The 26,839-nt window shown below is 36.9% G+C and overlaps 4 protein-coding genes across 4 annotated transcripts in view; 3 read left to right on the forward strand and 1 right to left on the reverse strand.

Annotated features, from left to right (window-relative positions):
* The first annotated feature begins 338 nt into the window (after positions 1–338).
* Positions 339–5,975, forward strand: eif3f (eukaryotic translation initiation factor 3, subunit F). Its single transcript, XM_084401571.1, has 8 exons — positions 339–562; positions 755–825; positions 1,128–1,207; positions 1,756–1,893; positions 1,976–2,067; positions 2,247–2,383; positions 5,279–5,392; positions 5,857–5,975. The coding sequence occupies exons 1-8, from the start codon at positions 451–453 to the stop codon at positions 5,932–5,934; spliced, it is 822 nt and encodes a 273-aa protein (XP_084257697.1). The 5' UTR covers positions 339–450; the 3' UTR covers positions 5,935–5,975.
* A 350-nt stretch (positions 5,976–6,325) lies between these two features.
* On the forward strand, positions 6,326–15,170 carry LOC311285781 (palmitoyltransferase ZDHHC3). The gene is made up of 9 exons (XM_084401570.1): positions 6,326–6,575; positions 9,486–9,574; positions 10,557–10,630; positions 10,853–10,965; positions 12,040–12,101; positions 12,470–12,590; positions 12,707–12,779; positions 13,298–13,442; positions 14,483–15,170. Exons 1-9 carry the CDS (start codon positions 6,451–6,453, stop codon positions 14,572–14,574), a joined length of 894 nt encoding a protein of 297 aa, XP_084257696.1. The 5' UTR covers positions 6,326–6,450; the 3' UTR covers positions 14,575–15,170.
* Positions 15,171–15,648: 478 nt separating this feature from the next.
* pip4p1b (phosphatidylinositol-4,5-bisphosphate 4-phosphatase 1b) lies at positions 15,649–21,497 on the forward strand. Its single transcript, XM_084402079.1, has 7 exons — positions 15,649–15,944; positions 17,176–17,366; positions 17,493–17,599; positions 18,360–18,465; positions 18,573–18,625; positions 18,717–18,807; positions 18,905–21,497. The coding sequence occupies exons 1-7, from the start codon at positions 15,842–15,844 to the stop codon at positions 19,046–19,048; spliced, it is 795 nt and encodes a 264-aa protein (XP_084258205.1). The 5' UTR covers positions 15,649–15,841; the 3' UTR covers positions 19,049–21,497.
* Positions 21,498–21,670: 173 nt separating this feature from the next.
* Positions 21,671–26,839, reverse strand: part of LOC311286563 (FERM domain-containing protein 7) — a gene marked incomplete at its 5' end in the record, with an annotated part of 32,239 nt that continues 27,070 nt past the window's right edge. Inside the window, 3 exons of the mRNA XM_084402765.1 lie at positions 21,671–25,139; positions 25,212–25,287; positions 26,398–26,466. Coding sequence (XP_084258891.1) covers positions 24,087–25,139; positions 25,212–25,287; positions 26,398–26,466 — 1,198 coding nt within the window. The 3' untranslated portion in view covers positions 21,671–24,086. The remainder of the gene's footprint in view (positions 25,140–25,211; positions 25,288–26,397; positions 26,467–26,839) is intronic.

Raw genomic sequence — 26,839 nt, forward strand, 5'->3', positions numbered from 1 at the left:
ATCTTTTTCATTTTAAATTATATTGTCAGCATTCAAATTTGAGTGAACATTTGAACTGGTGAAAATGAACATACTGTTGTCTTAGTATTTTGTCTCTCCCTCTTTTGCAAAGACAGCAGCACTCAAACTGACATGAACTCCACAAGTTTATGCATAATTTAATCAATGATCCATGTTATCAAGCTTGATTTTTTATACAAAGAGCATGGAAGCAAGGAAATCTGATATCTGAAGAAGGTCACATGGTAATGTTTACTAAGGAAAAATAATTAAATGAAACTATCCCACTATCCCATGAATAAAATACAATTTAAGTCCCATATTTTCAGTGTGGTGTCAGCCACCTAACGTATATCCGCTAGGGGGCAGAAGCACAAATCCTGTGCTGTCTTTCGCACTCGCAACTCTTCTTCTCTGTTTATCATCGTCCTTCACTTCCTCTACGAAATCATGGCGGTCCACGGCCCGGTCGTGAAAATCCACCCGGTGGTTTTGGCATCGATTGCGGACTCATACGAGCGTAGGAATGAGGGAGCAAGTCGTGTGATCGGAACATTATTAGGTGGGTCGTCTAAATTCTCTGAGTAAAATCCCAAACAGTTGCTTTTAATAAAGACAACAGAAGCGTTGTTTTGTCTTGGGAAGCATGTGTTGTAGTCGAGCAGGATGGCTGGAGTGGATGAGAGATAAAGCGAGCGCATCCGTGAAGTTAAAATATCAACATCACTTAACTGGTTTAATTTGTGTCACACAGGAACAACAGACAAGCATTCAGTTGATGTGACCAACTGCTTCTCTGTTCCTCACAATGAATCTGAAGATGAGGTGAGTTACACAACATCATCATCATCCTGCTCACCCCTAAGAGAAATAGTGACGTATACGTGGTATACCATGTTACTTTGAAATGCTGTTTACCTGAGAGGTTACTTAGAAAACATTTCTAGAAAATACCATGGTATCTATCACCATAAATTTGGGACATGTACCATGCTTTTATTGGATGTGCTTTAGAGACCCCCATGTAAATATCATTGTTCATGAAATCCAAAAACATCATTCTTCAAACACAAAGCTAATAATATCCAAAAGTGACATTATCCTTATTTACAATGTCTGTGTCATAGGTGGCTGTCGACATGGAGTTCGCCAAGAACATGTATGAGCTCCATAAGAAGGTTTCACCGAGTGAAGTCATTGTTGGATGGTATGTGGCTGCTCATGTTAATGAATTTAATTATCTTAGGTTTTCTAAGGATTGATTTTATATTTGTCTTAAAATGCAAACTGGTGCTGCGCCCCAATTCGCATACTACGCGTATAACTATATACTAGCATAGATAGTTTATTATCTGTACTATCCGATGAGGATTCGATTTGAACTACAAAAAGTGTTTAAAAACTACAAACATGGCAGATGTGCGAGATCAACGGTTGAGTATAGAGAAGTTTGACTCCTGTTTCATTATCTGTATCTAACCTGATGAAAAGATTTTTATTCAATGTTATTGCATCATTATGTAAACTCATGAGGAGCGTTCTCTGCATGAAAGACGCATGACTGGCAGATCAATGTGCAACTACATTTCTCTCTGATACGGTAGTAAATTAAATTGAATGTGGAGGATTTTAACTGTGACAAGATGATTGACAGGGCAGTTTAAGCAGTGACATGATGCATTTAACTAAGCAACGGAGTGAAGTAGGGATGTAGGCGAATTGGGATGCAGCAATAAGTGTTTTTTTTTTTTGCAGGTATGCCACAGGATTTGACATCACAGAGCACTCCGTTCTGATCCATGAGTATTACAGCCGAGAGGCTCCAAACCCCATTCACCTCACCGTGGACACTGCACTGCAGAGCAACAAAATGAACATCCGTGCCTACGTCAGGTATTATCATCTGGACTAAGGTTGATTTATTTTTTTATGTCCTCTGCTGCATGAAGTTTTTATTTGTTGTTTGTGCTGTTAGTTCACAGATGGGCGTCCCAGCCAAGACAGTTGGTGTCATGTTCACCCCACTGTCAGTCAAGTACATTTACTACGACACAGAGCGCATTGGAGGTCAGTTTTTTTTTCTCCACTTATAAACATTTTTGTGGATTACTCATTTTAAATTGAATGGCCTTTCTGGTTTACACAATATTTTGTATTGGAACTTTATTGCATTTGCATGTTTTAAGAATAGCTTTTTTTTCCTTTTGCGCACATTCTTCTAATGTATTAAACGCATCTCTCTATAGTTGACCTTCTACAGAGGACTCGTGCATCTCCCAGTCGCACCAACGGACTGACCACAGACCTGGCCCAGGTAGCCAGTGCGGCAGGACGCGTACAAGAAATGCTTTCCACAGTGCTCGCATACATAGAAGATGTGCTGGTGAGTGTCTCTTTGGGACAATGTATTTTCTATAATGTGGCCTCAGTTTTTTTTTTTTTTTTTTTTATGTATATGAGATGAATAAAGTGTTTTGCTTTTCCCAAAAAGAGCATGCATGAATGAGAAAAATAAAGTGTGAGACGTGCTTAATGTTGAAGGAACACTCCACCGTTTTTTCATATTAAACTATGTTATTCCTAGGGCTGGGCGATATGGCTGAAAACTGTATCACGATATAAGTGTTTCATATCGGTCGATATCGATAATTATTGATATTTTTTATGACATATTTAAAATAAGGACCAGTCCAGGAGACAAATACATTAGCCTACATTTAAAGATTTTTTATTTTAAACTTTCTGATTATAATCCCATCAGTTATAAAGGCAGAAATGTCAACACGACCATGGAAAACACTCACTCAAATAATTAGTCTAAAATCTGAATGAACACTTAACAATTATCTCTTAACATTAAGGTGCAAAATTAAAGAATACGTAAGAAATGCTTTATAAAGGGGTGGGTGATATGGCAAACATATAATATTAAGATTTTTTTCAGGAAAATCACGATTAATGATTTTATCACGATTCTTTTTTATGTTGGTTTTACTATTTTGTGGCTGTTTTTAAAATATGGACATTAGTTTGGCTGTAATGCTCAAAGCCTTAGGTAACAAAATGTTAAATAAAAAAGAATGGCAGACAGGGGAGAAGATAAAAAAGTTCTCATTATGTTCTTTGTTATTAAATATTAAGATCAAAGATACACATTACACGTACACACAACCTAATATACAGATTAAATAAACAGTGCTTTATGTTTTCAGCTACAGTAGGTGTATTTAACAGTAGCATTGAAGAAAGTAATTAAATGAACAAATATGAAAATAAAACAAAACAGACTTCACTGTATAAATTATACATTGATACTTATTAAAGCTACTATTAAAGTTATCAGTCAAGAGCAGTGAATGATTTTCTCTTTGCATTTTGTTGTTTTATTAACATTAAAGGGATAGCTCTGTTTACTGTTTGGATAGCCACATTCTTCAAAATATTAATATTTGAAGAAGGAAATTAATACAGGTTTGGAACAACATTAGAGTGCGTAAATAATGAGAGAATTTTTATTTTTGGGTGAACTATCCCTTTAAGGACAAGCGGCAGCGTGTTTACTATTACTATACTGTCTCTTTAAGAGCTGCGCGCGACGCGTCTAATATACACGCATTTGACAAGCAGATTTTCTCTCAATTTTCTCAAGTTTGCTTTCACTTTAGACATATCCGACTAGTTTATGTAAACCTTGTGTGTATATAACAGTATTAGCACAATAAGACTCGAAATACAGTCCAGTATCCAGGCGCTGGTAGACAGAGTGCATGTGAGCTTCACATGTAACTTTACGCGCTGAGAAACGCACACGTTAAAACAGCTCATAAGCACGCGAATAACAGAGAAACTGACGATGGTCTTGCATAATTTGCAGACGACATGGTCTGACTACGGTCAGACTTGAAGTCAGGCGAGCTGACTTTTCCTGTTTTATCAACAATCGCTGTATCACTACACGCCGGTTCTGTTACTGAAGAATCCAACACGAGACAACAATATTGCGCAACCATACTGACTGGCTGTTGCGTGTCACCCCCTACGTTGCAAGGTTACCAGAGAGTTGAGTGCCTTTGTTCATTCAACTAAATTTGCTTTCGCAACCTCTGGTTTCTTCCGACGAAGAAAAAAAAAATTATCGAACGTTTTATCGAACGCATTTTTTATTGATATTGATTACGTGTCTATCGCGATACATATCGTTATCGTTTTATCGCCCAGCCCTAGTTATTCCCTTAACTAAGACGAGTTGATACATACCTTTCTCGTCTCAGTGCGTGCACTCAATCGCTCTGGCGCGCGGCGACACTTTGATAGCACTTAGCTTAGCCCAGTTCATTCATTAGGGACCATACAGAGATGAAGCTAGAAGCGACCAAACACCTCCACGTTTTCCCTATTTAAATACAGTTACACGAGTAGTTACACGACCAAGTATGGTGACAAAATAAAACGTGGCGCTTTTCTAAGCGGGTAAAAGGATAACTATAATGTATGGCGGAATAGCACTTGGGAGCACTTCGACTCGGCGCAGTAAAAAGTCACGTTGGTTCTAATGACAGAAGGGAGAGGATTTTTCAGGAGTGATGATATTACTGCGCGAGTCGAAGTGCTCCCAAGTGCTATTCCGCCATACATTATAGTTATCCTTTTTACCCGCTTAAAAAAGCGCCACGTTTTATTTTGTCACCATACTTGGTCGTGTAACTGTATTTAAATAGGGAAAACGTGGAGGTGTTTGGTCGCTTCTAGCTTCATCTCTGTTTGGATCCTAATGAATGAACTGGGCTAAGCTAAGTGCTATCAAAGTGTCGCCGCGCGCCAGATCGATTGAGTGCACGCACTGAGACGAGAGAGGTATCAACTCGTCTTAGTTAAGGGAATAACATAGTTTAATATGAAAAAACGGTGGAGTGTTCCTTTAAACATAATTATTAAGCACAATAAGCCACGGAAAAGATCGCAATGTGTCAAATACTCGCACTGACTGACACAACTGAACTGAAGCGTGCACACCGACAGCATGCAATCCTGAATTCTGTCCTCTTTAGCGGTGTATTTCACTTGGACGGTCAGATAAAACTGAATTTTCTAAATATCTGTCTTGACGAGTATTCACGTAAACATGGTCGGTTATTTCTTAAGTGAATGTAAATAGTTGGGGGGAAATCTGATGTGTAACGTTATATTAGGTCTCATAGTAAACTTATATATATATATATATATATATTTTTTTTTTACCAGTATTGTTTAATGACTGCAACATTATTTTTTTTTCTAGTCTGGTAAAGTGATGGCAGATAACAGTGTTGGTCGTTTCCTGATGGATCTTGTGAACAAAGTGCCCAAGATCTCAGCAGAAGACTTTGAGAGCATGTTGAACTCCAACATTAATGTGAGTGACATTCAGTACAATATAATATTATATATGTTTGAAATGCTTTAATATCAGGGTTCCCTCAGTCATAAAAATACTAGAAATATTTAATCCACTAGTTCACAGTCACAAAATGGTCTATAAAGGCTAATTCACACTGCACAGACAGACTCCGACCAATCCAGACAGTGAATAGATTACAGTACGTCAGTTCTCAGACATCCCGTGACCCGACAAATGCAGAATCAACATGTTCATTAGTGAAAACAAGCGCCGACCAGCGGCAACAGACAGCGACGGGTGCTACGCTGATCCGACAAAGAGACACCGTTGGTCGGTATTTGGGAGTGCAGTGTGAATTGGCCTTAATAATGGTCTCCCTAAATTAAAATTATTTTAAAAAAGAACTGGTAAATTCAAAAAAGTAGGAACTGTCTTTCAGATTAAATTAAATCCGTTCCTGTTCTTCTGTTTCTTTGCAGGATCTGTTGATGGTGACCTACCTGGCAAATCTCACTCAAGCTCAGATCGCGCTTAACGAGAAGCTAGTTGTTCTGTGATCTGAAATTAAAATGAATAAAAATGTTTGTCATTCCATCAATCTGTGTGATGAGTTGTTTAAAACAGTGCTTGGATATCTGAGAGCTTGTGAGAAAAAATATATACATAAATAAGAATAAAAACATAAGTAAATTTAAAGCTGCTATTGTAAATGTATCAATTTTTTTTTTTTTTTTTACCCTTTTGTGCTATTCCTTTTTAAGATATATATATTTTTAATTTATATAAATTACAATTATTGTTTTTTTTAAATAAGTTTTTTCTTTTTATTATAAAAACCTTGTGGAAAAAAAAATCCACATTTCTCATTTTCATTCATGGAGATAACATGGACATGCTGTGGTATAATGGAAGATTGCTGCCATCACCTGGAGAACAAACACTTTTAAAGGATAAGCAGAAACCTGACAGAAATACACACACACACACAGGTGGTCAGAACCCGTTGACGGACAACGCGGGCTACGTAACGCGCGTCCTTTTCTGACGTCATCAGGAAGACCGCAGATGGAAAGATGGCTGCGTTTCGCTGTCGGCGAGACCCGTGCGGCTTTATTTGTCTCATTTTAACTTATTTTAGCGTCTTTTACGCTGACTATGTTGTGATTCAGTATGTCCTGATCCCTGCGTATTCTGAAAGGTGAGTACGTTACCGTATGAACAAAGCTTTAAAGAGCCAGCGTTTGCTTAACGGAACGTCACCCGCCACTCATGAGATCTTCGCTTTTTAATTGTAGCTTTTTATAATCACCCATAGCAACAGTCGCTCGTGCTTGATTGTTATCAGCGTTCTAAACGTGTTTTCCCACCCGCGAAAAGTGTTAACAGTGCGTTTGAACTACTAGCAACTAGTAGGCTATGTGATTGTCAGACTGCTGTAGTGTGCATCATTCAACGTGTGTTTGTTTACTACATTTTCAGTCTCTGTTACACTATAGTCTAAGGTTTCAGCAGGTTATCTCACCTGAAATGAACAAGCCATATAAGACTCTAATGTGTTATAACTTAAGTTAACACTCGCCCATGTCCTATTTTTTTTTTTTTTTTTTTTGACTCGTACCTTAGTATTTAAATAGTTTGTAAACGTGAATAAATTATGGCGACCACCTGTCCCCATTTTGCTATATATACTGGATGAAAACGTCAAAGATGACAGATAAAAAAAAAAAAAAGTTCCAAATGCTTTGAATACAGTAAAACGCATTTAAAGGGATAATTCACCCAAAAATGTAACTTCTGTCATCATTTACTCACACTCATGTCGCTCCAAACCTGTATGAGTTTCTTTCTTCAGCTTAATGCAAAAGAAGATATTTTGAAGAATGTTGGTAACCAAACAGTTGATGGACCCCATTGACTTCCATAGTATATAATTTTTTTTTTTCAATACTTTTGGAAGTCAATGGGGTCCATCAACTGTTTGGTTACCAACATTCTTCAACATATCTTCTTTTGTGTTCAGCAGAAGAAAGAAATTTATACAGGTTTAGAACAACTTGAGGTTGAGTAAATGATGACAGAATTTGTATTTTTCAGTGATCTATCCTTTTTATGTATGTATTGTCTAGCAAAGGAGCTTAACCTAGACACTAGACTTGCTACTTGAAGAAATGTTAGAATAAACTGTGATTTTACCTACAAGTCTTTAATATTTAGCCTAGTTCGTTTTATTTAGTAGTAGGGCTGTCCCCGACTATGGATTTTCATAGTCGAATCAGAATCGTCTTGCCTATAGTCGACTAATGGTCGAATCATGTGTATGGGGGCGGGGCTTTAACGTTTCAAAGCCGCGATGTACAGAAAATCACACAAAGGTATAGAAGAAAATGTATAAAAACATTTTGGATCAATAAAACTAAGAAATAACATAACTCCAGAAAGGCCACACTGCAGACAGGATTTGCATTTCACATGCAAATCAAATTAAATCGGCTAAATTACATGTGCGAGCAGGCCAGCCTACAGCACAACATCGATGCACCGAAAAAATAAACAATTAATTTACTAAAATTAAATTAGAACAGAATAGGCCTATACCTTTCTAATAAATAAAAAATACAAAACGAAATAAATTAGAATCAAGTCACAAGATGAGCAAATGTGTGCAAAATGCCTAAAGTGCAGGGGAACATATATTCAAAACACAAGCCACAAATAGTTAGATTAGATAACCCTGACAGATTAATAAATAAAACTAAAATAAAGAAATTATTAAAATAACGATAGTAGCCAGAATTTTCAACTTTGTCTTTTTAACTGCAGAAACAACAATAAATGCTAAACTGGAGGCAGTCTTTTTAGCAAAAAAATTTCACAGCATCCAAAAATCAAATTAGAACCGGCTGAAAAGTTTTGAAATCACTTGTAGGCCTACCCTACCTCGTAGTACGGAGAGAACAAATCCAGTCTGTCACTCTGTCTGTCCCCGTTGGAGTCTTTTCAAATTGTGCACGCGGATAAAATACATTCTAACGTGAAACCCAGTCTATGCGTGAAACGTGTTAACGTTGGCCGGCAGAAGTGCGATAATGGTTTTCCTGATGCTAAATCCAGCCTTGGAGAATATCCTTTCTGATGGTGTACATCCACACTTTAGATTTTCTTATCGCAGACATTGTTAAATCCTTGCCGCGAAGACGCTCCTCTGTCGGTCACGGATCGAAAGTGAAACTTAAATCTGTCACGGGGTGTTTGGATTTATTCACGCACGTTAAAAAATATTTATTAAAAGCTTCTTTCTTTGCACATTTTTATATACAGCATTATCATAATAGGCTGCATATTAACGTATTGACATACAAGCTAGTTCTATGTGAAATTGAGCGCCCTCATATAGCCAAAGGGGCATGATCCTTGTTTCATAACACCTCTGCGAAGATTCGACCATGAGATCGGTAGTCGAATCAGGCTCCTCCTATCGAAGCATCGAATCTTCGACTATTCGGGGTCACCCCTATTTAGTAGACTCAAATAACATTGAGAAGAAACAGGAGAAACTGAGTGGCAATAGTTTCAATTAAAGCTTATTAGTGATTTAAAGCATGTTGTCATTCAGTGTTACTGCAAATAGGCTTTCCAACTAATGTAAATCAATATTTACATAGTGTAATAGTAGTAAATTCATTTCTCTCCCACGTGTGGGGATGAATTAATTTATTTGGCCATTATTGGTCTTAAAGAACAATAAATGTTTTAAATGAGCATTGCTACTATGTCATGACTATTACTACCATCCCTACTATGTTCTTTTTGCGCTTATCTGTCACAACAATTATGTCTACTCCATTACACAATGTAAAGAAATTGTTTGTTTATTGATAATTTTTCTTAATTTTAAGTAGGTCATATTGAATGAATGAATGAATGAGGCATTTATATATCGCTTTCACATGTACTACTGTACACCCAAAGCGCTTTGCTTTATATTAGGAGCTAGCAACACCAAGAAACAAAATTACTGCATTTATACATATGCAAAATATTTTGTGGTTATGGTTTTAATGCTTATGGGTATTTTAGTGTGTAAAGTGTATATTTTCTTTGTGTTTAGTGTATGGTGCACTCTCCATGGATCTGTGTTCAATATTATTCTGTTACTACTGCTGGCGTGCCATTCAAAAGCAGTGTTCTCCGACCCTGGTGAGTTTCCTGAAACTTGACGTTGCTTTGTCTTATTTAATAGAGAGGACACGTTTTCTCTCGGTTTCATTCATACACTCTACACTGATTGTGTTTTAACCCTATAAAGTCTCCTGTATCATAATTGATATATGAATTTCTAAGCCTCCTAAATGATCAACATAATCTCAACTTTACTGTAAAACCTGCTGTACTGAATCTTCCACATGCCTTCTGCCCTCTGATCGATAATTCATACTTTTTTGAGCAAGTAAAATTAGTATAATCCTGAAAATGTCCATCTTCAGATTGTGGTACACATGTCTTTTGCTATGATGATTTTTATAAAGTAAACATAAGAATAACTTTTATTGTTTGCAATATTTCAAGATGAACATTTACTGGTCTGAAGCAACTTAGGTTTACTTGATTATCCATACATCATTCTCTGTAGAAACATGTAAAATGCTAGAATCAAATATGAATCCCACAGGCTTTTGATAAACATTTATTTGTCTCTTAATCATCATTGAATTACATTGAATTATATTGTTTGCCCTCCACAATTACAACTACAGAACTTTGGTAATAAAATTAAGCATTTAAATACCATCTAACTAAGACTTATTATTGGGAGATATAGAGTGACAATGATATTTACATGCATTGTATGTATTTAGTCTGCTAAAGTCTAAGTCTAATTGATTTACATTGCAAGCTAGCTATATAAATAACATCTGCACCAAATGGAAAAATTTTGCTCAGTTTGGGCCTCTAAATATTTTTTTTCTTGAATGTGAGCCCATTTTCTATCTATATTATTCAGCATGAAAACATAATATATTACTTAAAACATAAACTTTATTTTATTTTCATTTTTTTATATTGTGTTTAAATGTTCAAATTTATTCAATTAAAAAAATAGTTTTTTTTCTGACTACTATTTCAAATTTTAGGCATTACAGGGTTAATCAGTGTAAACTTTTATCATTTACCATTACAGGAATGGTTCCTCTACCTGAGACAGCCATTGACTTCTCTGACTTGAGGTCCCAGTCCAACCGTCTAAATGACAGAGTGAGTGTCACTGATCGGTCTACTACTGTAGCTATATTTAAGTTAGGGATGCAGTGATATGAACACTGATACGATAACCTATAGCCGATGCGATAACCGATAACTCTTTGTATTTGAAAGCCAATTACTGATAAATTGGCAAAGTGTGTATTCTGTTTCCTTGCTTGCATCTTATTTCACAGTGCATGACATGTCTTTAATCATTGTGTTGGTTGTGATCAGGGCTGTGAGGGCTGGACAGTGTGCAGTCGCTGTGAGACGTATCGGCCTCCTCGAGCCCATCACTGCAGAGTTTGTCAGCGCTGCATCAGGAGAATGGACCATCACTGCCCGTGGTCAGTCTCTCCTCTTTCTCCATTGGCCAGTGTTATCAACTTGAGTGTATATTTATATGCCGTTTCTGTCTGTCTATAAAATATCTTAAGTGTATGCATAATATCTTTGCTATACAATATGCCATGTGTAATGGGTCCCACTTTATATTAAGTTTATGCCCTTTTACAAAGCCTTGATTTTGTTTTTGGAGTCTACTAGAATAGGTTTTCATGCTTGCATGTTCAAAAAACACCTAATTCTTTATATATATTATGTTATTGCAGCACCTCTCTTCCCAGGTTTTCAGTAAATGATCTGTTTAGTTCCGGTCTCTATGAAGCCCCTCCTTCCAAAAAGTACAATGTGCTCTGATTGGTCAGCAGGACCAGTGCGTTGTGATTCGAATGTGTTTTGGACACGTCACGCCCCTTACCATAATCACAAGTTTAAAAAAACTACTAATGCAGCTCAACCAGGCCTCGGCCCTTCTTTTGGTGGGAATTATTTTATTGGGCGGCAATTATTTAAATGAGGAATATTGTTACGTGTACATTCCCAGAAGGAAATGCAAGAATAAAATCGAAGCATTTCAAGGAGTTCAGAAACAATGCGCACTGATATGGAGAAAAACTCCCCTTCGAGTGACTGTGTGCTTTGTAACTTTGCAGACCCTCAAACAGCTACATTACACACTAAAGAAAGTTGAAAATGCAAAAAAAGCAAACTAGGACCTCTTTAACTATTATATAATAGCATTATAATAAATCATCTGATACAATGCACTTTTGTGTACATACATGTTTTCAGATGGTACTTTTAATAAAAAAATACCTACATGTAATTATAGCTGTAATTCATTTCTGTACTTACATCTATAATGACACTGTTGACCCTTCCCTTACATCTTAACCCACCCTTAAACCTATCCATACCACCAACCAACATGATCAAAATAAGAACATTGTACCTAAGATTTTTTTTTTTAAGTACAATGGTAGTTAAGTACTTTATCACATCTAATATAAAGTGTGACCTTTACTGTTTTTGTCATGTCTCTGATTAATGCATTTGCTTATGTTCTTGCTCTTTTATAGGATCAATAACTGTGTTGGAGAGCTCAATCAGAAATACTTCATTCAGTTTCTCTTCTACACAGGTGAGTTTTAAGAACATGGGGTGTTTTTATAAAACTGGTGTCCAAACCTGCTCCTGGAGGGCCACTGTCCTGCAGAGTTCAGCTCCAACCCCAATTAAACACTCCTGAACCAGCTAATCAAGGTCTTACTAGGAATACTAGAAATGTTCATACGGGTGTGTTGAGGCAAGTTAGAGGTAAGCTCTGCAGGACAGTGGCCTACCAGGACCAACTTTGGACACCCCTGGTCAAGTAAGACCTTGTTTAGCTGGTTCTGCTGTGTTTAATTAGGGTTGAAGCTAAACTGTGCAGGACAGTAGCCCTCTAGGAACAGGATTGGATACAGATTTTACTTCCCATTTCTCTCCTCTAATGCCACATCTCTGTAGGCATGGCCAGCTTGTATTCCATGGCACTGGTGGTGTCAGCATGGGTGTGGAGAATAAGGAGTGAAAGAGAGGGAGATGAAGATAAAGAAGGAGAAGAATCTCCCAGCAAACATCTTATTGTGTAAGTTACAATGTACTACTATGTACACTATAATGATTATCAATATTGATTAAGATGTATGTACTTTTGTTAGCTTTTTGCTTTTCTCACTCTGTTTTTGGTCATTTGTTCTGAAGGGCACATTATATCATTCTGCTGGTGGAGTCAATACTTTTTGGAGTGTTTGTCTTGGTGATATTTTATGACCAGGTATGCTTCAACATTATATAGCTTCAGTGGGAGCATATATTTTGGACCATATGTTGACATTATAGACTAACATTTTGAAAAATGTGTTCACACACAGTGTTGTACTTACATACTTTGCTACAATGTTTGAATGGGGAGGCTGGAATGATATTCTTTATAGGGATAGTTCACCCCAAAATTAAAATCATTTACACAGCCTCATGCCGTTCCAAATCTGTATGCATAATTTTCCTTTGCAGAACACAAAAGAAGATATTTTGATAATGTGCGAATGCTGGTAACCAAAATGTGTGGCATCCAGTGTTTGGCACCAGTGTAGACAGCATCGCTGATTATAATGGGTTCTAGATGCTTTTGTCACGTTGTCGCACTGCTCATGTCTGGCATAGACACGGTGTAAAACTCTAACACACTATCCTCTTTTGGCTTTCTAAACACATTTTTATTCAAATGCAAATCTTATGAAATGATTTTGCATGTGATGATCTGTCATCTGCCTCTCTTGTTTTTGTCCTAAGCTGGTGTCCATTATAACAGATGAGACGCCCATCGAGCAGATGAGGAACAGACTAATGAAAGACAAACTCAACAACACCCACCCGACTCACATTACACACACAAGAAAGCCAAAAATTGCATTGCTGAGGGAGGTTTTTGGACGTGGTGAGTTTAACTATTTTCATCTGGGGGTATTCCAGAAAGCAAACCCTAAACTCACAGTTGATTAACCCAAATCTTGCTTACTCTGGATATGTCGGTTCCAAAACTCCTGTGAAGAGTTAGTTCAATCAAGTAGTATATTGGTAACCCAGAGTTAACTGAGCGTGCACAGTGAGTACATAAAGACGTCGTCGTCAATGGATAACCATAAGATGCGCACCATACTTTTTTTCTTTTTTTGTTTAATGGGGAGTTATAGTGTCAGTGGATATCACCACCTATTGGGCTGTTGTGCAATCATTTTTAATCTTATCCTTTTTTTTCTCTTTTCTCTTTCTACGTACCATACTTTGATGATGCAGAAATATGTTTTTGACAACTGTGAACAAGTATATAATTTGTTTGATGCTAAATAAATAAATAAAAACCGTACTTGTAAAGATAATACGGCTGTATAAAGTTCCAGGTCTACAGCAGATTATAATCAGAGAGTAAGTTGCTATGGCTACTTACTCTGAAAGTTACTTCTTTCTCTGGAGCCAAAAATTGAGGTTATGCATTTACTTATTCTTAAAGTTTCCTAGGTATGTGGCATAACCTGCTTTCTAGGACACCCCCCTGTTTAGATCCTTCAAGCTTGTGACTGTCACTGTCAGAAATCCATAGCATTGAGGAATAAGTTATAGTAGCGTTCAAAAGTTTTTTTTTTTTTTATGTATTTGATATTTAAGTGTCTCTAATGCTCACCAAGGCTACATTTATTTGATCAAAAATACAGTGAAATTTACAATTTTCTATTTTAACATATTTTATCAAATGTAATTTATGTATGGGAAAAGCTGAATTTTCAGCGTCATTCAGTCACATGATCCTTCAGAAATCATTCTAATATGCTGATTTGATGATTATAAATTTGATAAATTTTATGACTCCTTGCTGAGTATAAGTATGAATTTTTAATACTTTTATTAAAATCAAACTTTTGAATGGTAGTGCATATAATGATGAATGTTTTTGCATTTGTATTTCTCTCATATTGACAGGTTCTGTACTATGTTGGCTGTTCCCGCTCCATTCCTCCCCCCCTTCTGTTGGCGGCATCAGTTATTCAGCACTTCCTGATTACAATGTGTAACACTAATCAGTTTTTCATCGGTTCCTTTGAACTTTCCATCAGTATCTCATCGTGTGTAGGACACTGTGAATATTATGTTACTGAGGTGCAAATTTCAGCTATGAAGGAAGAGTTCTTCTCTCTGTGTGAGTGTTTTTGTACACTGACTTCTGCTTACTGCTTCTCTATCTCACACACACACACACTCAGATACAAATACTGTTACAAAAGGGATCTTTTTCCTTTCTGTGTTTCATATAACCCAGGATAATTAATGGATTTCATTTTAATTTACATTTTATTGTGTGTTTTTTGAGTACATGGACTGTACTCCATTTTACATAAGGATTGTATATAAAGATGTATTTTATAACTTTAATTTCTGACAAAAGTGTTGCTGCATTTTCAGGGTACTGGACTACTTGTTGAAGTGCTTGTTTTTATTTGTTTAAAATCTTAATGTTTTTGCTGTTTTATGGACAGCTTGAGGGATGTGTGTACATAACAGATGCACTTGTATATTGATAATGTTTACATTGATATTTATTGTAATTTAATTGTGTTTTTGTGTGTCTTAATGCTGCTCTGACTTATGTGAAGTAAAAGACATCTTTTCATATTGTTTTTTTTTTTTTTTTTTTTTTGCTTTAAAATCATAAGTTTAAGTGAAAATAAACCATAAGTGTTACAGGTAGATGTGTTTTATTATTCAGGAAATCTACAATAATTAGAGGAATTTAATTAGAGGCATTTCATTTTTAAAATAATTAATAATTAATAAATAATAGTTGTTTTTGTTTTCTGTATATATATTTATATTTTTACCATCCATTCCTTATTAAATCAATTAAAAACACAGTCATGACACAACACACGATCTTTGTAATTTCAGAATAATAAAATAAAGCTGTAGAAAAGGATTTAGTTCAGAAGCTCATAATGTTTGACAGTCTCTAACAAGCAGCTTTTAAAAAGATGTGAGTATGGAGCGGTGAACATTAATATTTCACTTGAGCACAGCACACTTAAATGAGCGAGAGCTAATTAAAACGGGATTATATAAATTTTTCAATCCTTGTGAGCTCGTCGCTAATTGGCCGATTCCGCGATCACGCGCTTGTGTTGTTATTTTTGTTGTCGACTTCCTGGTAGCAGAAATCATGTGATTATGTGACGCTTCCTGGAGCTTTACTTTCACAGATCACTTTTGCTCTTCGTGAGAACATTTACCAGCATCAAACATCCACAGCGTGCTTTGTTTTTTTGCGGACTTGTGCTCGTTTACGACATGGCTGACGGTGAGCGATCGCCTTTGCTGTCGGACAGTCTCGATGGAAAGAACGGGCTGTCACCGGTAGATGAGCCCTACGGTCTGCTGACCAAACCACAGAGTGAGTCAAACCTGTCCTGATCCGCATTGACAGTGGCTGTGTCTAAAAGCCTATTGAGCAGTCTACCTACACAGCATGTTTGGGCATCGTAAGCAATATTAAACTTATGATTATATTCGATTCAGTTCGACTGGAGCGTTCAATCGCTCCTGTGATGATGCCCACGCTCACATGCAAAAGTATTTAGAATCCCCTTATTGATTCATTTTAATGTGACTTATATAGAGCATAAAGTGGGTCACTGTTCGCAGATCAACATATGTCGATTATGTGATTTCATTTGCAGTAACAGTTAATCTGTTATCTTCCGATCCTAAGCACAGCACAAGTAGATTAGTGCCAGATTACAGTACACCTGAAACGTCTGATTAAAGGAATCATGATTTTTGCCCTCAGGCTTATATCAGTATATCAGTCCAAGTACTATTGACTATCAGCCTGAACAGTAATAAACGTTTAAACTGACTAATTAATGTTAATGTGTAGCCTAATCATGTAACCATCTTCTACACACAATGTTGCTTGTCTTGGTAAAAACAGACACATTTTCTTAACTTTGCACAAACAATGTAAAATGGCAATTAAATAGTTAATATGGTTAGTAATAATGAAGGGATTATGTTGAATAAACCTTTAATTGGTGTTAAATATTCTATCTGTCTATTAATATTTTGTCTATACATATGTATTCAGATATTTTTTAGGCTATTTACAGTAACATTTAAGTATATTCATAATTTAAACTTAATAATTTAAGTAAACATTACGTTTGAATGTAATTTCTATAGCGTAAAGTCTATTATGATATGATAAGTCTGATATTTTCTTTATTACGTTAATGTTGTGTAAAAATGTGTAAAGAAAATGTTCAGTAATATTGTTATTATCTCTTTGCATTCTGATATTAGTAAAATAAGTACCCATCTGTTTCACTGCAAATATTTAAATAAATGAATAATTTAATAATTTCTTTCTATTGTCACAGGCGACATACAAAGATTTATTTAAAAATTATTGCACAATATTATTAGTAATAAGGTCCATTTTATGCAAAAAAGTTAATATTTTTTTTTTACATTGCTTTGATAATACATGCAATAAGAGAGTTAATAATATTGCAAAGGAAAATCTCCAGTTCTGTCATTTTTAGTGGCAGCATTGACAATCCTTTTCAATTTTCCTCACTTTCTGTTTCCCTTACTTCCTCTCTCATGCTCTCTTTCCATCCCAGATTTCCCAGCGTTCCCGTCAGCTCCTCCCTCGTCGATGCTGGGAGAGGCTCCTCCACCGTACTCCCCGCTGGGCTCTCCGGAGAGCGGCAGTGCTTCTGTCATCGGCTGCAGAGTGTGTCAGTCGCCTATTAGTGTGGAGGGCAAAATCCACCAGCATGTGGTCAAATGTGGAGTCTGCAATGAGGCTACAGTGAGTTAACAAGCACATCCGTTTAGGATTCCATTCCTCAAACATGCATACTGTTTAATGTTTTAGCGAGGTGATGAAAACTAGATTTAAGTGAAAGACTGTGACATCACTTCCTGATTTATCTAGCCCATAAAGAATGCTCCAGCAGGAAAGAAGTATGTGAGGTGTCCGTGTAACTGTCTTCTCATCTGCAAAGTTACCTCGCAGAGGATCGCCTGCCCTCGACCTTACTGGTGAGAGAATTTAAAAGGAGACATTACCATAATTCATGACTCTTAAAACAGTTTTTGGAACATGCCATGGTACATTGATGATATCAGATATATACTGTACCATGAAGCTGAATTACACTACATTAATGTTCAAAAATAATAATAAATTAATAATTTATTTAGTTATTTCAAATAAATGCTGTTCTTTAGAACTTCCTATTCATCAACGAATCCTAAAAAAAAAAAAATATCCACAAAAATATGTTTTCAACATTGATAATAAGAAGAAATGTTTCTTGAGCATTAAATCAGCATATTATAATGATTTCTGAAGGATCATGTGACACTGAAGACTGGAGTAATGATGCTGAAAATTCAGCTTTGTCATCATAGGAATAAATTACTTTAAAAAAATATAATAAATGAATAGAAAATGTTATATATATATATATACAGTATATATATACACACACACACACACACACACACACATATATATATATTTATATACATACATACATACATACATACACACACACATATATATATATATATATATATATATATATATATATATATATATATATATATATATATATGTATTATACTTTTTAAAAAATCGTTTCAACTCCAAACTTTTGAATGGTAGTGTATATTCATATACCTTGGTTGTCAATTTTTGTCAGTGGACTTTAATAGATACAGTCAAATAAAATATTAGTTTTAATTATGAGTTATTTAAATGTTTTTGTGTGTATGTGTGTCTTTTTTGGGGGATCAGTAAGCGAATTATCAATTTAGGTCCAGTTCACCTGGGTGCAGAAAGTCCGAATCCTCAGCCTAGCGGTGCCAGAGTTTCCTGTGGCCACTGTGCAAACACTTTTCTGGTTAGAACTTTTCTTATTCATACAAGTTAACATTTCATTGCTCTTTATTGATTCATTTTGCCTTAATACTGTATCTGTAACATAATGTCTTTCTGTTGTTGATTTAGTGGACAGAATTTACAGATCGGACATTGGCTCGGTGTCCACACTGCAGAAAAGTGTACGTTAAATACTATCCATAGACCTTCCTCTATTTAGTACCACACACTTACATTGATTACGAGTAAATTCCATTCCTTTCGTCAATATAGCTCATCGATCGGCCAGAGGTACCCTAGAAAGCGGAGTTTGAAATGTTTCATGTTGTGTTTGATCTTCATCATAACGACTGCGGGATTGATTGTAAGTATAAAAGCATTTTAGAGTTCATTATTTCAAAGAGTTGCCATTTCAGAATGCCTGGAAATATCTTTACTCTGTTCCCTTTCTTTCTCCGTAGGCTGGTACGTGGTGGAATGCACGGCAATATAAGGGGATTTATGTATCCTGGGTATTCTTAATTCTCCTGGTGCTGATCACTTTGGTCAGAGCCCTACATTGGGCTTGCCTGAAAATCAGTGAACCACTGCACAACTACTCATAGAAGAGAGCAATGAGGAGCTGGAGGTCGAGATGAAGTGTAAAAGACAAGAATAAGTCCAAGTGAAAAAGAAAACTAAGCCAAAAGGGATGCTAATGGAGAGATGCTCTGTCTAAATGGGTGAAGAACTGTCAGTAAAAATCCATATTTCCCCCTAAAATCAATGCAAAATAAAGTTCAATAGGCCAAAAAACAAAACAAATAAAATAATAATAATAATTCTAGATAATTATAATTCAATTATTATTTTAATTCCTTTTGGGGTAAAGTATGACCCACTTTTCACCCAAATAATTTAAATTTCAAACCCAATCTGTCCACATTCCTAATGGGAACCCGCTTCCTAAACACTGCACACTTTAAAAGCGCATAGAGAATCAAAATATTTCTGCCACGTCAGTAGGACAAGAACTTCTAGTTTAGTTGCAGAATCAGTAACTGCTGAAACAGGCTTTTTTTTTTGCCCAGTGAATTGACTCTAACATCATTGTGGTATCACACATATATACGGAAGCATTGTAGTTAGAATGAGATTATGTGCTGACAGAACTTGTAAGTGCCTCACATGACAGTGTGCTCTGTTGTTATAGCTGCTGATCACATATAATGTAGAATTAAAGCAAATATTGCCATATATAGAGGAACAGGTTTATTGAAAGTTGTAGGGTTTGAACAAGAAAAAGGAAATGAAAACACACTGAAGCGTTCGGAAGGTTTAGAAGAAAAGGGGAAAAAGCAAAAGCTGATCTATTTTTTAGAAAGCGCATTTTAACGTCTCAAATTATTGGAATGTGCTATAGATTGAATCATAGGCAACAATGAAGTTGATTTATTCTTTCAATGTATTTTACTGCTTTTGCATGGATATTATTCATTGGATCTGAGTGTCTGTGGCCCAGGCTTAGACCAAACCCTTACCTTCCTCTTTTGTCCTCCTACAGCATTCAGCATATCTTACTATGTATCCTCACCCTCAAAAACAGCTTAGGCACCAAATTATGCTTTGCTTACTAACTAAAAAAAAATTCACATCTGACACCATGCAATATTACAGAGATTCTAGAGATTTCGTTACTTTTATTTATGCTGTTTTTTAAATCAAGCATCGCTGCTTATTATTTGTACCTGTCTGTGGTTATATAGCTGCGTTAAAACCTTCTACCTAGTATGCTATTAATAATTGTAGCATTACCCAGTAGATTACAGGCAGGGATTATTATTAATTTGGACTATTTCTAAAAGAGACACAATCTGCGTAAACTTTCAAATGCTGATGAATGTAAATATTCATCAAGGAGCGTTGCTGTGATTAACTTATATCTTCACTATCAGAACAAAATATGCTAAATTTGTACCTTTAGGGGTACAACAGCTTGTCACTGGGGCAGTACTTTGTATTACCCCTAAAATATGCACATTAGTACCTTAGAGTAATAATATGTACCCTTAAGGTATTGTTAGACCCTTTTAGGCATAAATAAGGTACAAAGCTGTCCCTGTAAGGGTTTTACCCCGCAGTGACAGGGTGTTGTACACCTAAAGGTACAATTTTTGCACGTTTTTTCTGATTGTAATGAGATGTAAATGTACCTGTGCTGACCAATCGCATAGAATCATTTCCAGCTGAAATGAACTCTTTGCATTGCACTCTTAATGGAGAAAACAGATATATATTAATACTAATACTATAATACTTATTCCTATTCTGTGAAATGCAGAAGTGACCAGTAAGTTTTTATTTTTGTTGTGTTGATTTGTTTACATGATTGTGCAGTTGTACTGTGCATTTACTTGTTTAATTTTTGTTTAAAATGTGTATATATATGTGGTTGCACTACATTTTAACGTGGTAATGGATCCTATCCTTGTCATTGTTGATTTTGTTGTTGATCATTTTTGTATGTTCCTTTGTGACTAAAAAGTTTTAACAAATCCTGAGTATTTGTATGCGTGTTAGGAGTTCTGACCGTTTACAAAATTATGACAACAGACGAAACGTAATAAAAAACTGAGGTGAAACTCATTTGTAGGGTGAGTTTCCAAACTATAGCAGTGACTAAGTGAGTACAATGTTAAGGTTAATCAAATGCTGATGCTCTTTTTGGCTAAATTCATTTATTAATTTTATGCAAAGCGACTTGCAGTGCATTCATTCAAGGTATACATTTTTATCAGTTCATGCACTTGATTTTGAGCTACAGCAATAAAACTGAATGAGAATGCCCTTCAAAAAAATAATGCTATTGTACAATCTGTTTTGTGATGGCTGTCACGTAATGTTAGATTAACATTATTTATAACATGTATTGACTTTTTTTGTTGCTGTGACTACTTTTAGATCTGACTGTTTTGGGTGTCCTTTCTTTTCAGAGGACTATGTTCAGAACATTTTCAAAAGGTTGTAGGTTGAAAACGCCAAAGAAATTATAAAAATAAAGCAATTTTAAATTTGTATTTATTAGCATGCACTTTAAGCAAAAGGAAATGTGTGCAAGTGATTATCTTTGTAGGCAGATAGAAGTTGAGTATAGCATACTTATACTTGACTAGTAGCCTATATAAGGTTAAAATGCAACCTTGTAGTGCCAAATGAGCTTGACTGCGCAATAAATTACATACCTCATTTATTGACAAAATTTCACATCCTTGCAAAAATGTTTTAAATACATATCACTGGTAGCACAAATGTCAAAGAAAGAATTTCTAGTGTTTTCCCAGTCCCATTACACAAACATCTGAAAATCTGTCTTAATTTTTAGCAAACAGAATCCGTTTTTATTAGTTACATAAACATGGACTTGGCTTTATGTTTCCTGAAAATTAAGATTTACTTAGAATCACCACAGAATGATTAGTCACTCAGTACATGGTTAGTACATTTTATGAAATAATGAATGATTAAAGGTGTATAGTTTACCCAAGACATTTTAGTCATCATTTAGGCTACAGAACCTCATGTTATTTCAAATTCCATGCAACACAGTTTTGAAGGAAATCTTAGCAAGTCTTTTCATGTCTGATTTATTTGTTGAGTCTTTTGACTCAGATCTTTTCAATCAGTTGATCCACTTCAACCATTCTGAATGATTCATTCAGGTATCTGATTGATCCAGTTCATCCTTTTCTTGTACTCCACAGAAGAAAGCCAAACAGGTTTGGAATGACATGAGGGTGAGTAAATGATGACAGAATTTTCATATCAGGTTGAACTATACATTTAAATAAATTCACAGCAGCTTACAACAAAATATAACTAGGCCTTGTTTATACCTGGTATTAAGATGCGTTTTGGTCGATCAGACCACAAGTAGACGAGGCATAAACATAACCGTTTAAACCTGTGCTTTAATCTGTCTCTTTTGTCAACTTTCAACCAATTCTGTCCAGATTTCTTCAAGGGGAAGGTCTATGGGCAGGTAAATATATGGGTTTTTCAGATCTTTCGAGCTAATGGACACGGAAACGACGGAAAACCACACGGAGAGCACGATGCTTGATGATTTCGTTTCTGCTCTGATAGCTGCAAGACCACACCAAACGCTGTGAGTGCGTATTAGAAAAATTGTGCTTGACAAGTTTTTCTTCAAACCAAACTTGGATGCTGGCTCGACAAAGTGTAAATCCCATCTGGCTACAGCGTGCATTAAATCAGTAGGCGGAGAGTTGATGGTCTTTTGTGGCTGTTCAAACACATTCAACCACAATTTATTTAGCATCCTCAACTTGTGATCCGATCGACCAAAATGCATCTTAAAGGTGCAGTGTGTGATTTTTATCTAGTGGTGAGGTTGCGAATTGCAACCAAAAAAAGTTACGGTGGCCGACAGGAAAATATGTCATCGTCTGAGACAGCAGAGAGTAGCCAGTTAAGCAATGAGGTTTCTTTACAAAGATACATTAAGAAATTATGTTTACTTTATTTTTCAGTAAAACGATATGTTATTGCGAATATGACTGTACTTGTTCATCATTGTGTCAGTGTTTTATTCGCTGACTTTAGCTAGCTTCTTTGCACAAAGAACAACATAGTGACGAAACGCGCTCTGTAATAGTTTGTCCACTTAGGGCTACTGTAGAAACATGTCAGCGAAAAATGGCTATTTCATGGTGTGTGTAGATAGAAGTGGCTCATTCTAAGGTAATATAAACATAACGGTTCATTATACACCACTGAAAACAGTTATGTATATTATATTGCATTTCTGTCTACAGATCCAGGTGTAAACAGGGCCTTAAATCAGAGATGCAAATTGACTTGAAATACTTTCCCTTTTTTCTTATTTACAGAAATATTGCCTTACTGTATGTCGCCTGATTAATAATGTGCCCCTCTGTTTTTGTTACTACCACACTCAGAAAAAAGGTACAAAATCTGTCACTGGGGCAATACCCTTTTAGGCTTTTATTGCTAAATGGTGTACCTTTGGAAAGGGTACCGCTCCATGACAGATTTGTACCATTTCTTCTGAGAGTGCAATGTCTGCAGGACTTAAAGGAACACGCCGACTTTTTGGGACTTTAGCTTACTCACCGTATCCCCCAGAGTTAGATAAGTCCATACATACCCTTTTCATCTCCGTGCGTGCTGTAACTCTGTCTGACGCACCCACCGCTGGCCTAGCTTAGCACAAAGACTGGAGGTAAACGGCTCCAGCTAGCATACTGCTCCCAATAAGTGACAAAATAATGCCAACATTTTCCTATTTACATGTTGTGATTTGTATAGTCACAGCGTGTACAAATAACAAGGTCACATGAGACACAGCCATCTTCTAACCGTATACATACGGGGAACTATATTTTCAGAAGGCGAAGCACTGCTACTTGGGCGGAGTGATTTGCTCGCAGCACCTGAGAAGCCCTGTGGTGAGGAGCAGAGAGTTCGCTCAGAGTTGGAGTAAATCATGGAGATGAAAAAGGTATGTATGGACTTATCTAACTCTGGGGGGATACGGTGAAGTCCCAAAAAGTCGGTGTGTTCCTTTAACAGTTTAGTTTATTTGTTGAGCCCCATCATTCAGGGCCAAAATTCTAAGCATGGCTACAACTTCATCACCTTAACAGTGGTAATAGTTGTGTTTTCCTGATCATTCGGGCAATCCGAGTCCTCTTCCTCTCCATCCTCTTCATCAAGTTGGAGGCTTCCAGAAGAGAAGCGCATGCGTGCCAGTGGTCCAGAACGTACCACTTTACCCAATGCAGGAAAGTATGGGTAGAAGGTGTCTGAATCCGAATCACTATAACTACCTGTGCCGAGTACACATAAAGAAGTGGGTCTTTCCGGGAGAGGGGCAGGACTTAGAGGAAGGTAGGTGGGCCTGGCAGGAACCTGGTGTCGAGAAAGGTGTGGATAATATCCCAGCGGGCGATACTCGCATGCGTATGCAGCGGCGTTTGAGGCAAGTGTAGGTCGCTGGAATTTGAAGTCTGGTTGGCTTGAGGTTCGGCGCGGCAAGCCGGTCTGAAAGGAGGAGTCGTCGCTGTAATGGCCTGCTTCCACTCTATTCAAGTCCAGCTTCCTATTCAACCCAGCCCTCAGCCCTAGTCCTCCTCTGGGGTACAGTCTTGATTCGGCTAATCCCAGGCCAGCAGGACGGAGCCTTTCCTGCTGCTTCTGAAGTTGTGGCGACAAGCAAGAGGACGGCAAGGACGAGTGGGCAATTTGTCTGGGATAGTATTGCAGAGGCACATGGTTGTGATAAGTTTGAGGGAGGCGGTCTAGGGATGAAGACGTATGGTCTTGCAGTAGGTAAGGGTGAGTGGTGAGTGGGAAAGTGGGCAGCACAGGGTGGAACTGGAGGTGGGGCGCGTTAGGATAGAGGAGCACGAGATGCTGGGCGTTAGGGGACAATCGTCTCTTTGCCTTCTGTCTCTGGGCTCCTCTACCACGATGTTCTTCTCCTGATGTAGACAGGGAACGAAGCTTGGGCGAGGCAGAGTTGCTTGAGAAGGCAGGATTTCTTGACAAGGGCCTGGATCGTTCAAGCTCATTAGTGAACATGACTTCCATCGCAGATAGGCTGCGCTTTGCTCCGCCTGTCTGTTCACTCTGTTGCCCAGCAACAGTTGGGCCAGGAGGTAGATGCTCGTACAGCTATGTGAGAAAGAAACATGAGAACATGTGGATTCAAATACACATCTTAAATGTAAGAAACAGGTACAATACCTGCTTAGAGACGTCAGTCAGTATGTCAGGAGAGGATCTGCACTGTCGAGTGTCGTATTCAGACTTGCAGTAACTTCTGAAAAAAAGTGCAAAAAAGGCTGTAGATGCGATGAAAAACAAACCCGTAGAGCACTGTCTAATGTCCTAAAGAATCTATTCTTGTAACTTATGCCTGTATAGACTGTGCAATTTCGGCAATCCTACAAGATCATTACAAATCACACTGTACGACATGGATCTTATAAACTTGGGTACAACATGTATGTAGACTGTACGATGTTGAGACCTATAGAATCATAGGTTGCGACGCAAGTTAGAATAGAAGACTAACAGCATGCGCTAGTGGTAAACAAATAGAGCAAAATGAATCGCACTTTGGCAATTATGGTTTTCATGTGCGCTGAAAAAAGAGGAGGAAGCGAAAGAGGAGAATATGGGCGTGGTCATGGCTAGGGAAAAGAGGCCAACTTGGCATGCAAGTTTTTGTAAATGGAGCTTGAGATAAGTATTTCATGCTGCATTTGTATTGGCTAGTCAGTAGACGTATATTGTAGCAGCAAACATAATGTGAAAAGATCACGCTAAATTGTCACTGTCAGAAAATTATCATAGGATATCTTTGGTCGCAAGACCGCGACAACGGCCTTTTTGAACCTAACTCACCATTTAGGAGCCACGACCACAGAAATCGCCAGGATTGGTCATATTTCATCTGAGACTGCCCAAAATCGTATAATGTGTACCAAGCATTAAAGGGAAAAATGTCAAAACACTTCTCAGTATAATGTTCAGAGACAACTTTGAACCAATTGTAGGTTGACTTTCCCAAAAGACGTAAACTTTGCGGTGCTTTTAACATTGCTCTGTTGGTTCCTGTCCCAAATGGTGTGCTTGATGTGTACTTGTGGTCTTGTGGACTTGGAGTGGTCATCATTTGTCTGTCCATGATGTTGTAGGTTTCAGAATTGTGCTTAGTTTGAGTGGCTCAATATAGTAATGTTGACCCAACCAGTGGTGTTAAGGCTACCTAATTGTCTAATAAAATAGAAGACTGCAAGAGTGTTTGGGAAACCATTATATATAATTTTTACTATTACCTTTAGTCCCACTAGTGGCACAGAAAAAAAATCACACACAAAATGTATGTAGAAACGTTTTCTCAACAACACCCAACATAAAATCTTACCTTTCAAAAGGCAAATGTTTCTTGCCTCCAGAGCCCACACACTCAAGAAGTTGCTTCTGTGTTCTGCCACTACAATACCACAACCGAAAGCAGAAAAAGATTTTTTACAAGACAATTGTTGCTGAGGTGCATGGTGCAAAAAGAATCTCATCAAGTCTTGTTCACACTGAGAGTGATTTTCTTGAATATTTGGATTCCCTGCCACTGGAATGTCCTAATGTTATTTGTGGGTTGCATAACTGGCCAGAGCTTTTGAAAAACAAATCACTAATGGGCTGGTATACACTACCATTCAAATATTTGGGGTTGGTAAGATTTTGTAATATTTTGAAAAGAAGTTTCCTTATGCTCACCAAGGCTGTTTTTATAGGATCAAAATACAGTGAAAGGGCAATATTGTGAAATATTATTACAATTTAAATGCTGATTTTGTGCTCAAGAA

This window comes from Rutilus rutilus (assembly GCF_951802725.1).
Source record: "Rutilus rutilus genome assembly, chromosome: 2".
NCBI lineage: Eukaryota > Metazoa > Chordata > Actinopteri > Cypriniformes > Leuciscidae > Rutilus > Rutilus rutilus.